The sequence below is a fragment of the Camelus bactrianus genome, chromosome 22 (assembly GCF_048773025.1).
Source record: "Camelus bactrianus isolate YW-2024 breed Bactrian camel chromosome 22, ASM4877302v1, whole genome shotgun sequence".
NCBI classification, from domain to species: Eukaryota; Metazoa; Chordata; class Mammalia; order Artiodactyla; family Camelidae; genus Camelus; species Camelus bactrianus.
Window position 1 is genome coordinate 28,803,611 of NC_133560.1, and position 16,508 is coordinate 28,820,118.

Genomic DNA, 16,508 nt, shown 5'->3' on the forward strand with positions numbered 1-16,508 from the left:
CATCCTAGTCTAGCTGAGTGCAGAAAGAACCCCTGGAGGACTGGGGAAGAAAAAGGAGGGAGTGCTGATTCTAGCTGGATCTGGCAGAGGTGTGAAGGCACTCCCCTCACCTAAGACAGCGCCTGGCACTGAATCTGCGAGTGGTGTGGATTCTGGCTCTGAAAGGGACTTTGATCCAATTCTCCTCTTGATGTAATTTTAAGTAACTTGTTTAGATGATAGTGTTAGCTGTCACGCGGTTTCTGCTCTGTCAGCTACTTTACCTGTGCAGTTTCATTTGATCCTCAGAGTAGCCCTAGGTGTAGTTCCTGCAGTCCCATTTTATAGCTGGGGAAATCGAGGCACAGAGAGGTTGGACACCTTCTCCAAGATCACATAACCAGTAGTGACAGAGTCAGGATTTGAACCCAAATCTCTTTGACACCAGAGCCCCTGGTTTTCAGCACTAGACTGAGAGTGAAATCAGTACTTCTGTGTGCTGACATTTTGCTTCAGTTCTTCCGTGTGATCTCTGTGCTGTGAGCAGTACTGCTTTCTTTTTCTTTAAACCTCTGGGCACCTGTCTTGTCAAGAAGGTGATGGGGTACCCACCCAACCAGGGGTCCCTTTGACTTTAGCCAGTGTTTGAGCAAGGACAGGGACTCGTTCATTCAACCCGAGATGTTTACCAAGTACTTCCTGTGCGCTGGGGCTACAGCAGGAACAGGACGGGTGTGGGCCTGCCTCTGTGGAGCCGGCATCCTGGGGGAGGTGCTCACCACTTACCCAGAGAGGGGTTCTCAGCCTCAGCACAAGTGATGTTTGGGGCCAGGTTATTCTTTGCGGTTGGGGGGCCATCCTGCTTATTGTGGGCTGCTTAGCCGCATCCCTGGTCTCCACCAATCAGATGCCAGCAGCATGCATTCCATGGGGGGCAGAACGAGGGGTCCCTCGTTGGGACCTCCTGGGTTAGGGGATTCCACTGACCCACAAGAGACTCTGTTCCACAACCATCTGACCTACAGAGGTCCTAGGATGCTGCACGCATTTCAGTACACAAACTGGGAGGGGAGGAGGCAGCTCACAGACACCACCCTGGTTTATACCATCTGAACCATTGGGGATTGATTTTAGTGTCCAGTTTGAGCCTAAGAATCTAACTCAGTTTTTTCCGTCAAATAATAACACAGAGTGTCTCCCCCTTGGCACTGCTGATGTTGGGGCTGAATCATTCTCTGGAGTGGGGCCATCACGGGCGCTGTAGGGGGTTGAGTGGCACCACTGGCCCCTACTCACTGGATGCCCATAGCAACCCCCTTCCCTCATCAGTAGTAGCAACCAAAAAATGACTACAGACACCCCCAGGGGTCTGGGGGTCGCGGTGCGAAGTCACCCCCGCTGAGAACCGCTGTCCTGAATGAGCGCTGTGCAGAAAGACCAGGCGTCGTGTTGGGGGTGACAAGGTCGCAACTCTGCATTGCGTGCCAGGAAAGACTCCTCTTTAGGTGATACTGGGACCCGAAGGACAAGAGGGAGCAGGTCGTACAAGAGCAGGGCAGGTGTATTCCAGGCAGAGGGCCTGGTAAGCGCAAGCGCTCCAAGGCCGGAATGAGTCAGTGCGTTTGGCGGAGGTTAAGGCCAGTTGACTGGAGATCCTGGTCGGGGGTGGGGAGAGGGTGGGGAGGGGGCGGGGTCAGGAAGGCCCGGGGGACCAGGGTGGGGAGTTTGGGTTGATGTGATTTCCAGCAAGCGCCCGTGGGTGGCATCCCGTGAGTCACTTGAAACTCTCATCTTCTCCGGGACTTCTCACCTTGGGAGGACTGCTCTGCTCCTGGCCGGTGCCTGGTCCCTCTGCAGATTTCAGGGCTGGGCCTGAGCCATCTGCTTCACAAGAATGCCCTTGGCACGGAGTGTTCCCCGCAGGCAGCCCTCCTGCCTGCCGGAGGAGTGGGAGTGGGAGGGGGCGAGGGCGTGCACCCGGCATGGCCAGCCGTGCAGCCCTGTGGTCTCTCCCCTCACAGGCTCACCCACCCTGAGTTCAGCCAAGTGGTTGATGCGGAAGGTTAAGAAGCTGCGGCTGGACAAGGCGAACACAGGACGTTGGAGAAGGTGGGGGGCACGCTCTGGGAGCCCGGGTTGGTGGGGACGTTTCAGAGGTTCCTGAATTTCCAGGAGTCTTAGGTCTGGAAAGGCCCCTTCGCCGCCGGCCCTACCCCCACACTTCTGTGTTTCCAAGGAGCGTTCTGGCTGTTTGCGGGCAGCAGCGTGGGCAGTGTGGGCTGGTGTCGGGCTCCTCAGCCTCTGCATTTTGGACACTGGGTCTGGGTTATCCTGTGCTTGTCTTGGCACTGGATGGTGTGGAGCAGCACCCCTGGGTGCCAGGCACACCCACTCCCCCCACCCTGGTCATAGCAACCACAAATGTCCCCAGACCTCACCCAGTGTCCCATGGGGACAGGATTAGCCCCAGGTGAGAGACACTGCTCGGGTGGCCTGGAACGTGGGTTCTGGATCCAACGGACTTGGGCTCCTGCTCTTCCTCAGGGGCGGGGTGGGGGGGCATTGGGTGGGGCACTTTGACCTTGAACCCACTTTCCAGTCTCCCAAACGAGGACCAGCCCAGAACGCACTTTCCAAGGTTGCAGTGAGGGTTAAACGTAATTATACAGACAAGGCCCAGGCACCTCATAAATTCCACACGTGAGGCCTGGCAGGAGAAGAGACCACAGGAACCCCACACCGAGTTAACCTGTCTCAGTCTCAGTTTTCAGATAATTTTAGGCTTATCTGCTTTTAGTGGGTGCAAGTGATCAGGGAGGCAGGAGGGGAATCAAAGATGGTTCTGGAAGACAGGGCTGATGTTAAGCACAGCCGTTCGTTTCCCAGATTCAGGCTCTGAAAACGGGAGGTGCCTGTGCATTCGGGGACCGCTTAGTGATAGGGCCCCCAAGTCTCTTTTCTCTGGTGCTGTAGGTCTCTGGTAGGCATGGGCCAGGGTGCAAACTGACTGTGCGAGGCTGGTTGGAAAAGCCTTGTGCCTGGGTGGTGGCGGGGCAGCCCCTGTAGGACAGAGGGTGGCCTGCTGTTTCCTGGGAACCTCCACCTGCAGGAACATGGCAGGTTCCCTGAGGGCCACTCTGAGGCATCTCGGGAGCACGGTGGGCCCCCCCCCCCCGCCCCTCACCTCGCCTTGGCCGGCGCCTCCTCCCTGCCCTCCTGCATTATCACTCCGTGGGCCCAAACTCCCCCAGACCTGCAGCCGGTGCTGAGAATCCGCAGTTCTTCTTGCCTTCCACCTGCTTGCCTCGTGGCCTGCCCCTCCTGGGTCCCTAGCAGCTGTCCCTATGGGCGGGGGGTCCCAGCTCTTGAGACGGAGCACCGCAAAATCCCATCGGGCGTGCACGGGGGGAGGAGGGGGTCCTGAGCCGGGTGCTGGTAGCGTCACGGGCTGCGAGGCATCCTGCCGATTGGCAGAAGAAAAGTGTAGGTGGACCTGGCTTAAGTGGCTTGGAATCCGCCTTCATTTCACGAGCTGTGTAAACTCTTGACTCAGGAAGCCGAGCCGCGGCTGGCGCTGGATGAGCCCGGACCAGCACAGGCTTGCTTCCTAAGGGCTGCATTTTGTTCCCCTGTCCCTCTCTCCGAGCCTCTCTGTGGCCCTGGAGAGGAGAGAGGCGAGGGGAGGGCCAGGGTCTGGCAGCTCACCGTAGCCTGTCTGGGAGCTCAGGCTGCCCAGCCACATCACGAAGATTCCTAGAAGCTTCTCCCAATGTTTCATTTCATGGCTCACCTTCTGGACCGTGTTTTTGCTTCTTGGGCTCTCTGTGCTGATCGCAGGCAAGATCATTTTCACTGTTCTCTGCCATGGAAACAAGCCAGAGACTTTGTGAGTGCTTCTGCCGGGCTCTCAGCTTAGGGGGCCCCCGGGAGACCTGGAGGCCACATTCTGTTTTTCTCCTGTGAGCGAGGCTTAAACTGTGGCGGCAGAGCTGGTGGGGTGGGGCGGGGCTCGGCTGGTTAGAGGAGCTCCTGGCTCTTGGTTTTCTGGGACGATGGCTCCTGCCGCCCCAGAGGTGAACCACAGTGGTGCAGCAGGCTGGGACCCGCCCTGTGTGAGCCGAGGGCCTGGAGGCTCCAGCAGCCTGTGGTCTGTGTCTTCAGAGCCACTGTGGGAGAAGCTAAAGTGACTGCTTCTCGTGGCGGGGGGCAGGACACGCAGGCTTGCCGTGGCCCAGACCCCTGTCCCCACAAGCCAGGCCAGGTCAGGGAGAACTGAGCAGGGGGCCGAGTTGGAAAGGGACTCTGAAATCAGCCCACATTAGATGCTCACAGGCCATGGGTATCTCCTTGTGTCTCTCCCCTTGTCTCTCAAAATGGGCAGGGGTCCTTTGTCCCGTGGTGGTCACTCTATGGGGGCTGGTATCAGCCAGGGGCAAAACCTTCTAGGAGTCTTAAGGCTCCCACGGGAAGGGAGAACATCAGCTCTATCCTAAAGCTGTCCCTTGGCCCTCACTGTCCCGCCAGTACTGCCACACCACCCCTTCTGACAAGGGGACGCGGACTTGGGCCCGTAGAGCCACTAATCCTGGACGACAAGGAATCCCAGTGTCCAGGGAGGACTTAAGCCATTTGGTGCCCTGACAGGAAGGCGAGGCTGGCCCACTCACATTGGCTGGCCTCTCTCCTGCCTCACCAGATGACCCTGGCTCTTCTGAAACCGGGTCACTGTGGCCGTGTTTAGATTTCCCTAAAACAAATATTTGCCTGGCCAAGCCAGTCCAGTCAAGAAGTGTGCTCAGCAGCAAGGTGGGTACGGGGAGGGCAGGGGCAGGAGCCATTGCACAGCCGCAGCCGCCCCAGGGTGGGAGGAGAAAGTGGGCTGGCCTCTGGGGAAGGGTGGGCCATCCTCTCCCCTGGAGTTCTCAGAGAGCCAGCGGGTGTCTGCCTGGGTCTCTGAGCACCTCTGGTGAGACACAGATGGTGCCCTTGCTGGACAGCAAGCTGATGGCACAGGTAGCGAGGTTTGCTGACCCATTTATGCTTAGTTCTTTGTGTGTGAGTGAGCATGTCTCCTAGCTGGCTTAATGAGAGGCAGTCATTCTGTGGCCCGGGCCCCTGTGAGGCTGTAGGGACACTGCCGTGAACGGGACAGATGCGGGTGAGACAGGCAGGGATCCGTGACCAACCACTGTGACAACCACTGCTGTGAGGGTGGGGCAACCAGGTGGCTTGTGAAGATGAACGGAAAGACAGCTTTTGGTCCAGATGGTCATCTAAGGACCCAAGGTGTATTTAAGCTGAGATCTGATTAGAAGTTAGTCCAGTAAAGAGGGGGAAAAAAGTGTTCCAGGCAGATGAGACAGCACATGCAAAGGCCCTGGGGTGGGAAGAAGTCTGGCCTATTTGAGGAGCTGAGAAAAGGTCAGTTTGCCTGGGGCCTTTGTGATGAAGAGGGGTGAGGTTTGAGGGCCCAGCAGAGATTAGGACAGAAAGCACAGAAGGCTGAGGTAAGCGCTGGCTTTTACTGTAAGGGCTGTGGAAAACCAAGGAAGAGTTTTAAGCCACGGGGTCTGATTTGCAATGGATATGTAGTTGAGTTGGGAGATGGTTATAGTCCTTCAGCCGAGAGGTGACGCTGGCTTGGATGTTAGGGCTCATGGTTGGAAAGAAGTGGAACAATTTGAGAAATACTTGGGATGGGGACAGCTGCACGGATTGGGGCTCTGCTGGAGGAACCAGAGTGTCCGATAGGGGGCACCACCCCCCTTCTCATCATCTTCCTGCCCATCCCTTCCTCCTCGTAGCTTCTCATTGAATTCTGAGGGGGCGGAGAGGATGGCCACTGGGGCACCGACGTCTGACCGGGGCGACGCGGTCGAGATGGAGGACCCTGCCTCCCGCTTCCAGGTGCAGAAGCACTCATGGGACGGGCTCCGCAGCATCATCCACGGCAGCCGCAAGAACTCGGGCCTGATCGTCAACAAGGCTCCGCACGACTTCCAGTTCGTGCAGAAGACGGATGAGTCGGGCCCCCACTCCCACCGCCTCTACTACCTAGGTAAGCCCCCAGCTCCCTCGCACCCCCCACGCTGCCATAGGGCAGGGCAGTGTTTCTGGGGCGGCTGTTACTCAGTCTTCCAGCCTCCAGAGGCCAGCTGGTCCAATTAGTTAGAAGATCCGGATAGATGGACCTGGCCCCGGACAAACCACCAAATGAATGAGATGCTGCCACCCACGGATGACATCTGTTTACAGTGAAGGCCAGGGCACGAGTCCCCCAGGAGGGTCAGGTGTGTAGGTGGGCAGCTCAGAGGGCAGGCCTGCCCCATCTGTGTGGCAGCAGTGCCATGGCTCGGGCCCGGGGTGTGGGCCGAAGCCCTGAGATTGTTTCCAGTACCAGTCAGCTGGACTCACCCCTGAGTCGCTTCCAGGCCACCTGGGCTGGGTCAGGCCTGGCCAGTGAACAATGCGGCTTCCCCCTAGTGGGAGTCGAAAGTAACTCCGGTAGATGCTTGTCGACTAAGAAGAATCAAGTGATGTGTTTAAGAAGGATCCTGAGAATTGAAAAAAAAAACCTGAGGCTCAGGGAAAGGTGGCATGCTTGCATGACCGCGGAGCTGACAGCGGCCGGCTGGTTTGCTCTTCCCGCTCTGGATACCTGGATGAGCACGCTAATTGCTAATCGCTTCCGCTCTTGGGTGCGTGCCTCGTGAGCGGCACTTTCTGCGCCATCGGCAGTTACTAACGCGTTTGTGTTCCCTGCTGGACTGTGTGAGGGCCTCCGGGGCTCAGGTTAGGCCTCATGCCTGCCTGGGGCCTGGCTCCTGGTAGGTGGACAGCAAATAATACCTGTTGAGCAAATGACTATTGGCTGAAGGTCTCCCGGGGCAGGAAGGAGCGGTGCCAGGCATGTTCCTCTGTAAGCAGCCTGGCACGTGATTGTTGACCCAAAGCAGGTGTTCAGCTCTGGCACTGCACGTGCAGGGCCGGGTCATCCTCTGGGTCTCCTCTGCCTGCACCTGGTCAGCCCTCAGTCAGTATCAGAGTGAATATGAGGCCAGAGAACGAGTGAAGGTCCTCCTCTGCCAGAGACTGACCCCACAGAGGGACCTCGACAGTGACCACAATGGAGGCCAGATGGCTCTCCCTTCCCCATGGTCCAATGCAGGCGGTCCCCGTGGAGGCCCATGTGGAAACCAGACGACGCTTTGGCAAACACAGTCAGAGAATGGTCTAGAAGGGTCGGCCAGTGACAGCTGTCTGTTTTTAGAAATTAGTTTTACTGGGGCACGGCCACACCCATTGGTTTACAGACCATCTGTGGCTGTTTCTGAGCGGGGTCACGTGGTCCGCAAAGCCAAAAATACTGTCTGGCCCCTTATGGGAAAAAGTTTGCCAGCTCTAGCCCAGGAGAGATTAGGACATGCCTCAGGTTTCATTTCCCCAGGGGAGAGCTGGCTGTTACTACTCTGAGTGGCCAAGACTGTGGGACTGTGGTGAGCCATTGCCTTTCTCCCCGCCATGTTTCTGTGGCCCCTGAGCCCTGTCTCCAAGAACAGTCTCTCTTGGGCCCCTCACTCACTCAACTTCAGGTGGCCATCCAGGTCGAGGTACTTGTCTGAGTTTCCTGGGGCTGTTACTGAAGCAAGTGACCCCCAATTTAGGGGCTTAAAACAACCGACATGTATTCTCTCTCAGTTCTGGAGGCCAGAAGTCTGGAATCAGTTTCTCTGGGTGGAAATCAAGGTGTCAGCAGGGCCAGACTTCTTCTGGGGGCTCTAGGGAAGAATCCATTTGCCTCTTCCAGCTTCTGGTGGCCACTGGCAGGCCTTGGCTTGTGGCTCCATCACTGCAGTCTTTGCCTCCATGGTCACGTTGCTGCCTCCTCTTCTGTGTGTCTGAAACCTCCCTACCTCCCTCTTACAATGCACTTGATTACATTTAGGACCCACCTGGATAATCCAGACTAACCTCCCCAGCTCAGGGTCTTCAGTTTAATGCCATATACAGACGCCCTTTTGCCAGGAAGGTAACAGGGTCCAGGGATTAGGACACGGGCATCTTCGGGAGCCCTTGTGAAGCCAAACCACAGAGCTGCCGAAAGGGATGGAAATGCTCCAAGCTACTTTGCCTCCAGGGGCCCTTCATAGTAAGGACACGGGTATATCAGGGACCCCTCAAGGCCTATGACGGGGCTCTGACAAGCCTGAGCCGTATAGAGCCCAGGCATCTGCCCTCGGATATTTCTCTCCACGGATCCACCCTCATTGCCTACCTGCCCTCCACTGCCACGCTCCTAGGGTTGCACGTCTCAGGTTCTGGCCACCAGCGGAAGCAGACCAGCTTCCTTTGAACTTCTGGGAGAGGGACAGCCCCGCATCCAGTCAGCTGCAGCCTGTGCGCATGTCTGGGCCTGGGGTGGGTGGACTCTGCACTCCAGAGGAGGCTGAGGGCCCACCCGTGTAGGGGGCAGCTCCAGACTAGGGCTGGCTGAGCTGATCTGGTCTGTGTCACTGAGCACCCTTGGGGTACCCTTGACCTCACCTCACATCCATGTTCCTTGGGCTGAACTCCCCGGAGCCTCCGCATATTTATAATAGTGTGCACCAGCCCAGCGCAGGGGAAGGCAGGCAGCCAGAGACATTGATGGGTTAAATGGAAAGAGAGCCCAGAGCAATGCCGAGCCAGCCACTCTAAACATGCTGCCTGAGAGGGGCCCAGCCTTACCAGTCACGTCCTCCAGGGAGGCTCTTTGGGAGCCCAGTGCAGGTGGGATGGAGCAGAGAAGGGAACGTGCCTGCTTCTGCCCCCGTAAGACGGGCTCAGGTTCCGGGGCTTGGCTGCTATGAGCCAGTCAGCTCCTCCCCGCTGCAGGTGGGTATCCTGTGTCCAGTGATGGAGGGCGCAGGCGCAGACAGCACTGGGAGTCCCTTGAGGGGAGAGCAAGGCCTCTTGTGTCCTCATGTCCTGTGTCCAGGTCCAGGGTCACGTGCCCTGCCAGCCCGTCACCAAGGCCACGTGGTCTTTGCACAGTCTGGGGCTACCTGCCACATGGGTGGGCTTTGGGGTGGGGTGCTGTCCCCAGGGATGGGGTGAAGCTGGTAAGAGAAGGCACAGGAGGGACTGTGACGGCGGAAATCAGTGGCTGTGGTCAGCCATCTCAGACCCTCGCTTCGTGCACCGACCACCACTGTCACAGGTGTGGGGACAGGTCCCTCAGGGAATGTGCCGGGTTGGGCCATTTCATGTCACTGCTTATTAACTGGTGGGGAGGGGAGGTGGCTCCAGTGTCCTTGGCAAGGCTGTACCATTAACTTCCTGTTTGGAAGGCTCTGGCTCTCCCAGAGAGCCTGAGGACGGAAGCTGTCCAGAGCACGTGGCACTCAATTAAGAACGGCCACCTGCTCCCTCCCGGCCTTCCACACCGGCCCTGGATTCTGGTTTTGTTTTGTTTTGTTTTTTCAATTGAGGTGTAATTCACATCCCATAAAATTCCCTTTTTTAAAGGTGGACAGCTCAGTGGTTTGGGGTATACTCACAGTATTGTGCAACCATCACTGCAGTCTTAATCCTAGAGCTCTTCCATCAGCCCAGAAAGAAACCCCGTGCTCCTCAGCAGTCACTCCCCAACCCCCTCTCCCTGCCCCTGGCAGCCACTCATGCTCTTCCTGTCTCTGGACTCGCCTGTTCCGGACATTTCACGCAAATGGAACCACACGCCACATGATTCTCGTCCCCACTTGTCTTGTGAACTTGGGAGGGAAGGCGGCGGCACGTCTGAGCCTCCAGCTGTGAGTGAGCCCGGCTGTGGCAGCTTAAAGGCTCCTTAGAAAGCGAATTGTGGATGATTCTCACTTGCGAGTCTAAGTTAGCTTTGCATTGTCCTGAATTGCACCTCATTAACCTAATATTTTTCTTTAAACGCTTTCTTTTACTAACTATACTTGACATGCAAACTTTGTCATAAGTGGAAAACCCAGGTTGCTTGACATATTGAGAAGCTGCCCGTAGTGGTAACTGCAGTGGAACAGGTATAAATATAAGCTCTTTCTGGCTCCAGAGGTGCTGAGCTTGGGGCCCACCTGTTCTCCCACAGCAGCAGGCAGGGGAGAGGTCAGCCATAGAGCCTGTGTGTAACAAGCATGAAGTCCTGGGTTCAATCCCCAGTACCTCCATTAAAATAAAACAAACCTAATTAAGTCTCCCCCCCCCAAGTTTTTTTTAAATTAAAAAATAAAAATAAAATAGATGGACAAAAAATATATATACAAAAAGTGAGTGTATGTATGGGGAGGTCAGCCTCTGAAAAGAGACCAGCGCCAAGCCGGATCTTCCTTCTGGAAAACTTCAGATTGAAAGGAGTCAGAGGGACCTAGCCACTCACAGCACACTCCTGGACCACTGCAGAGCATCCTGCCTGTTGCTGGGGAGCCCTGCGTGGGCCCCCGCCTCGTTGACCAGAGAGTGGGGACCCCCAGGCTTCCCTAGAGAGCCATTCTACCCCCACCGTGAACTTTGTTAACAGCAGTCATACCGAGACCCACTGAGGCGAAGACACTGCCAGTTGGAGGACATGCCCTTATTTTATTTGCCACCATTTGTGCTGAGTGCTTTATACTTCCTACCTCTCATAGTCTGCATGCGAGCCTCAATAGGCAGCTATTATAGTTCACACATAAGGTTAGACTAGGTCAGTGGTTCTCAGTCAAGGTGATCCTGCCCCCTCCCCCGCCAGCAGACACTGGACGATGTCTGGAATGTCTGTGGTTGGCATGACTTAGGGGGGGCTCCTGGCATCCGGTGGGTGGGGCAGGGAGGCTGCTCTGCACCCCCCAGTGCCCAGGACAGCCCCACAGAGGAGGACCGGCCTGGGGTCAGCAGTGCCGAGGGGGGAGGCGCTGGATTGGATACACATTTCCCGATCCCTGGCCATGGCTTTGCCCTTGCTCTGATCCTAGATTAATTCCTAGCCTTTGCAAAAGCCCTTAATCGAACAGGACATTCGACCGGAGCCCAGCCTATGGTGAGGTGGGGGTCACCTACTTCCCATTTTTTGTCCCCTTGTGCGCTGTTTCTTCAGGAGCTCGGGCAATGAGGTGATCAGCACTACCATCTCCAAGGTGGAAGCCCCTGCTGCACCTGCTGCCGTGTGCACACCCGGGGCCATGGCTTCTGTGGGGAGGCGTGTGCTGCCCGGCGCTGCAGAAGCAGGAGGAATCAGCTGGGCCCACGCGGGGAGCCCCACCCAAGACCCTCGTCCATTCCGGCTTTCATCTCTTCCCCCCAGGGATGCCCTATGGCAGCCGAGAGAACTCCCTGCTCTACTCCGAGATCCCCAGGAAGGTCCGGAAGGAGGCCCTGCTGCTCCTGTCCTGGAAGCAGATGCTGGATCACTTCCAGGTGAGCTGCACGTGTCGGGCCCTGCCCGCAGGCGGGACAGGCGGCCTTTGTGGGCCCTGACCCCGAGGGGCCCCAGCCTGATGCCCCATTAACACCCGTGCTGCTGAGATGAGTACCCAGCCCTGCATGGAGGCCCACCCTCCCCGCTCCCTCAGTTCACACCCAAACCCCAATGCTGGGCTGGTGATGACAGCTTGCATCAAAAGCACCTCTTCCCTTTAAATGCCTCATCGAAGGCATGGAAGTAACTTGAACTAAGAACCTTTAATAGAAATTTAGCTGATAATGAATGTTATCCAGTCTCCTCGCTCCCAGGGAGGAGCTGGCTGGTGAGGGGTGAGAGTGTCTTTTGCACTGACTATGTTCATAAATATAACGCGACAGTACGCGGGGGGAGGGGCTCTGGGGGAGGGCCCATGCTGCTGCTCTCACTTTTGCCTGTCCCCTGTCCCTGTCCCCTGCTCCGGAGAGTCGCCAAGCCAAGTTTCTTCCTTTAATGTTCCTCTGCATTTCCATATATCTTCAGAATTACCCCCGGGCAGCTGCATGGTGTCCACTGTGGCTTACCTGCCCGCCCGACCCAAGATCAAGCGTATGGGTGGTCATGTGGTCCTGCATTTGCCCCGCTCCTACCCACGCAGAGAGTAGGAGTGCGTGCTGTTGGGTGGGTTCGGCTGAAAATCTCTCACAGGAAGGGATTGTGATCAGAACTGGAGGGAGGGGGTCTGTAGGATGGCAGTGGGGACAGGGGAGGAGCTCCGGGTGAGCCCAACAACCCCAGGCCACTGGTCACCCTTGCAGCCACCAGGTGAGGGCCCTCTCTGGCCACTGTGGTGGGGGCTCTGCCACCTGTTCTCTGGGCACAGCTCTGCTCATCAGAACATTCTCGTGGACCAAAGTCAGATGGGTTCCTCCCAACAATGCCCAGGCTGGAGGGTCTATGCCAAGAGTCCCAGGGCCTCTGGCTGCTGACGCTGGTGTCCCCATATCTGCAGGCCACGCCCCACCACGGGGTCTACTCCCGGGAAGAGGAGCTCCTGCGGGAGCGGAAGCGCTTGGGCGTCTTCGGCATCACCTCCTACGACTTCCACAGTGAGAGCGGCCTCTTCCTCTTCCAGGCCAGCAACAGCCTCTTCCACTGTCGGGACGGGGGCAAGAACGGCTTCATGGTGAGCCGCGCTCGCTGGCGGGGGGCAGGGTGGGCAGTGGCATCCTGCCCCCCTGAGCCAGGCCTCTCTATCCCCAGGTGTCCCCCATGAAGCCCCTGGAAATCAAGACCCAGTGTTCCGGGCCCCGGATGGACCCCAAGATCTGCCCCGCCGACCCTGCCTTCTTCTCCTTCATCAACAGCAGTGACCTGTGGGTGGCCAACATCGAGACGGGCGAGGAGCGGCGGCTCACTTTCTGCCACAGAGGTGAGGCCGGGCTGGACGGGCCTGCACCTGGGGGTGGTGTCGGCCGGGCCCGGCCAGTGCTGCTTGTGCATGGCCATCACAGCCACCCTTCCAGCTTCTAGAAAGGCCCCGGTCCGCCACCGCACTTCCTGCCAGCCCACCAGGCACCTTCCAGAACCCTGATCTCACGGGCCACCCTCCCTTATCCCTCCTCTGGCCTCACGGAGAGTCCAGCTGCCTGGAGTGTGGTCTTCCTCTGTGTGGATCGGCCTGGCTGCAGCGGTCTGGCCTCCCCGCCAAATGTCGTTCTGTGCCTCTGCTCACTTCCACCCTTCCTGCCTCCGCTCTCCTGTCCAGCTCCTCGAGTTGAGCTCAGAACTCACCTGACCTAGGTTCTCCTGCAGGCCCCTGCTCTCCAGAAGTGTCATCACCCTTCTACAGGTGTCTGCAGAAATGCACCAGTCATGACCTGAGACCCCAGTCCCAGCCTCCCAGCCTCCCCCTGGGCTCCAGCGCCCTCTCTCTAAACCTGAGCCTCGGGGCAACTTGGACAATGGTCATGCCCAGAGACATTTTTAGTTGTCACAGCTGGATGAGGGCACTCCTGGCATCAACGGGTGGAGGCCAGGGGTGTTGCTGCACACCCTACAGGGCCGGCCCAGGCCGGCCCCCCACAAAGAACAGTCTGGGCTGATGTCAGCCGTGCAAGGGAAGAAGCCCTGCTCGAGGCCAGACTCTTCATCTCTCAGCCGGCTCTCTCCCACTCCAGGCTTGTCCAGTGTCCTCGACGACCCCAGATCTGCAGGCGTAGCCACCTTCGTCATCCAGGAAGAATTTGACCGCTTCACTGGCTACTGGTGGTGTCCCACAGCCTCCTGGGAGGGTAGGTGCCTTTCCGTTTTTAAAAACGTGTCTGCACACACTTCTTTTATTACCAGAGTCACAGTCTATGTGCTTGTCTGCTCTTTGCTCATTTCACTTAAAATAAACCTCAGCAACCTTCCTGTCAACACCTGTGTCTCAGTCCTCTCAGGCTGCTGTGACAGTGCCACAGCCAGGGTGGCTTGTAAACAGCAGACATTTATTTCTCTCCGTGTGGAGGCTGGAAGTCCAAGACCAAGGCAGATTCGGTGCCTGGGGAGGGCCTCTTCTAGGTTCAGAGATGCTGTCTTATCACCCTGTCCTCACCTGGTGAAGGGCGAGGAGCTCGCTGAGGCCCCTTTATAAGGGCACTAATCCACTTCACCAGGGCTCCGCCCTCATGACCTAATCACCTCCCAGAGGCCCCACCTCTAACCCATCACATTGCGGGTAGAATCTAACATTTGGATTCTGGGGCAACACAGACATTTGGTGCCCTGCAGGCAGCACATGGAGAATCCTTTAACTGTGGACGTCCTGCGGGTGGGGATGTTCCACAGTTTATTTAACTGGTCCACACCGGTGGATGCTTCGGTTGTTTCCAGTTTGGGGTTACGTTCTTGCTTTGTACTGTGCTGAGATCCTCATGCATTTGCCCTGGTGACCACCTGCAGGTGCGTTAATGGTTCTCGACCAGGGGTGCTTCTGCCCCCAGGGGACACTGGGCGACGTCTGGGGACATCTGTGCTTGTCATGACTGGGGTGCTCCTGGCGTTGAGGGGGTGGGGCCGGGGAGGCTGCTCCACGGATGGACCCCCATAGAGGACAATCCATCCCCCAGTGTCCTCAGTGCCAAGTGTCGAAAATCTTGCCGTGGAGAACACTCCCAGCTGTCAGAGAAGTGAGTTGAGGCTTCCTGCATCTTACATCTTGTTGGGCTTTGTCCACAAGTTATGAAAGAAACCAGATTAGCAGGCCCCTCTGTATCTGTTTTCTGCCCTGTGCATACAGCAGGGGTGTCGTCTCCCCTCCCCTACTCAGTCAAGCAAAGTCTGTTTCCCGAGCATGGGGTTTGGGGAGGGTTCCCGGGGTGTGTGGGTAGCGTGAGATCCTCCGTCACGCGAGCCCACGTGAACTGAGGCCCCCTTGTTCGCATGAGCTCCCTCCCTGGGACGCGGCCATGGGCCAGGCCCCCTCTGCTGGAGCTCTGCCTGCCTCAGCGCCTCTGTGTGTGTCAGTGGGGCATGTGGCTATGAAAGCCAGGATCCTGGGCACAGGCCGCTGAGCGTCCACCATCGCAGCTGAGTGCCCCGTCATCTGCTGTTCACTTCTGACTTTACATCAGCGAGCCTTTTCCTAAAACTGATTTGAGAAGAAAACTTCACGGTCCTACCGTAAGTAGAAGCTAGGCATTACAGCCGTGCGATGGAGAGAAGCCAGCCGTACATTCCAGCCAGCGCCCAGGAGGAGGATGAGTCGTGGCATCAGAGGTGTCTAAGGGCTGCTGGCACCTGGTGGGAGCGGCAGGATCCTGGGGAGGATGCTGCATGCTGCTCCATCTGGGCCAGGGTCTTTGACCACTGCAGTGCCGTGTGGGCCCCCTGGTCCGTGTCTCTGGGGAAAGGGGCTCCAGTCAGGAGTCAGGGTCCTGGATCAGATCCCTCAGCTGGTGACTCTGCCTACCGGAAGCAGGTGACCATCCCACCCTTCGACTTCCTGGTGTGGAAAACAAGGTCTCTTCTCCTTGGCCCTGTGGACACTGAGGCCACATCATTCTCCGTGGGGGGTTGTGGTGACTCAGTGTGACAATCACAGATGTCTCCAAACATTGCCACCATCCCCCGGGGTACAGAACCCCTGGTTGAGAACCACTGGCCTGGATGACGTCACTTTCTCACTCTGCTCTTCTGCAGTAGCTCAGAGCCCCTCAGAGCCCCCAAATCTGCCGCCAGGTAGGTGCTCACCCCTTTTGCTGCAGCCCCCCTCATGCTGTGCGCTGTGGGGCTACAGGGACCATGGCAGCCCGACAGGGTCTTTCCTGGCTGAGGAGCTCAGGGCCCCAGAATGATCCGGGGCCAGTGGACGGGCACAGAAGCCCTGGGTGCTGACAGCACTGCGCTCCCTAACCATAGGCCTCTGCCCACCCTCAGCCCTGCAGGCCTCCAGTGCCCCTTGGGCAGGTGTGGAGACAGCAACCTGCAGGCGGGGTGGGCTTGGCTGTGGTCAGGGGCTGTCATTTGTCTATCTGCAGTGAGCCAGGTGGGGTCCAGGAAGCAGCTGGGGACCCTTCTCGGCAGCCGAGGAGGGAAAGGCAGGTTGAGGAACCTGCCTTGGGCCGCGTCCGTTGCCGTTGGCATTGCCAGTCCCCATGCTCCTTGCTGAGCATCAGCTCCTGGAGATTCGCTTACTTCTCAGGACAACCGTCACTGCTATCCTTCTTGAGCCACGCCCCAGCTGCTGGTCCGCTCAGGCAGCCGTAACCAAGTCCCACAAACGAGTCAACTCAAACGACAGGCATTTACTGCCTCACAGTCTGGAGGCTGGGTGTCCGAGTGGGAGGTGTGGGCAGGGCTGGTTGTCCTGAGGCCTCTCTCCTCAGCTTCTCCCCACGTCTCCACGGGGTCTCTTCTCTGTGCGTGTCTGGGTCCCAGTCTCTTCCAACAGGAACACCTGTCACACTGGATCAGGGCCCACCCTCAGGGCCCCCTTTTAACCAGATCACCTCTTTAAGACCCCATCTCCGAAGGCAGTCCCACTGCAAGGCCCGGGGCTTAGGGCTTGAACGTCAGAACTCGGTGGGGGTGCACTTAGCCCGAAGCCCCCCACGAGGCCGCCTGCCTTGCCGTTCTATGCTGGGAAGAGATCAGTTCCTGC

General features: G+C 57.8%; 1 protein-coding gene across 9 annotated transcripts in view; it reads left to right on the plus strand.

The window, feature by feature from the left end:
• Window positions 1-16,508, plus strand: part of DPP9 (dipeptidyl peptidase 9) — a 37,791-nt gene that overhangs the window by 1,488 nt on the left and 19,795 nt on the right. For 4 of the 9 annotated variants that reach the window (XM_074351036.1, XM_074351044.1, XM_074351037.1 and 1 more), the window contains exons 1-6: window positions 22-2,088; window positions 5,784-6,037; window positions 11,267-11,379; window positions 12,375-12,548; window positions 12,626-12,794; window positions 13,543-13,656. In XM_074351036.1, coding sequence (XP_074207137.1) covers window positions 1,874-2,088; window positions 5,784-6,037; window positions 11,267-11,379; window positions 12,375-12,548; window positions 12,626-12,794; window positions 13,543-13,656 — 1,039 coding nt within the window. In that variant the 5' untranslated portion in view covers window positions 22-1,873. Of the gene's footprint in view, window positions 1-21; window positions 2,089-3,738; window positions 3,866-4,843; window positions 4,993-5,783; window positions 6,038-11,266; window positions 11,380-12,374; window positions 12,549-12,625; window positions 12,795-13,542; window positions 13,657-16,508 lie in introns of those variants that run through there. The other 5 variants (XM_074351043.1, XM_074351042.1, XM_074351040.1 and 2 more) reach the window with 4 other exon arrangements.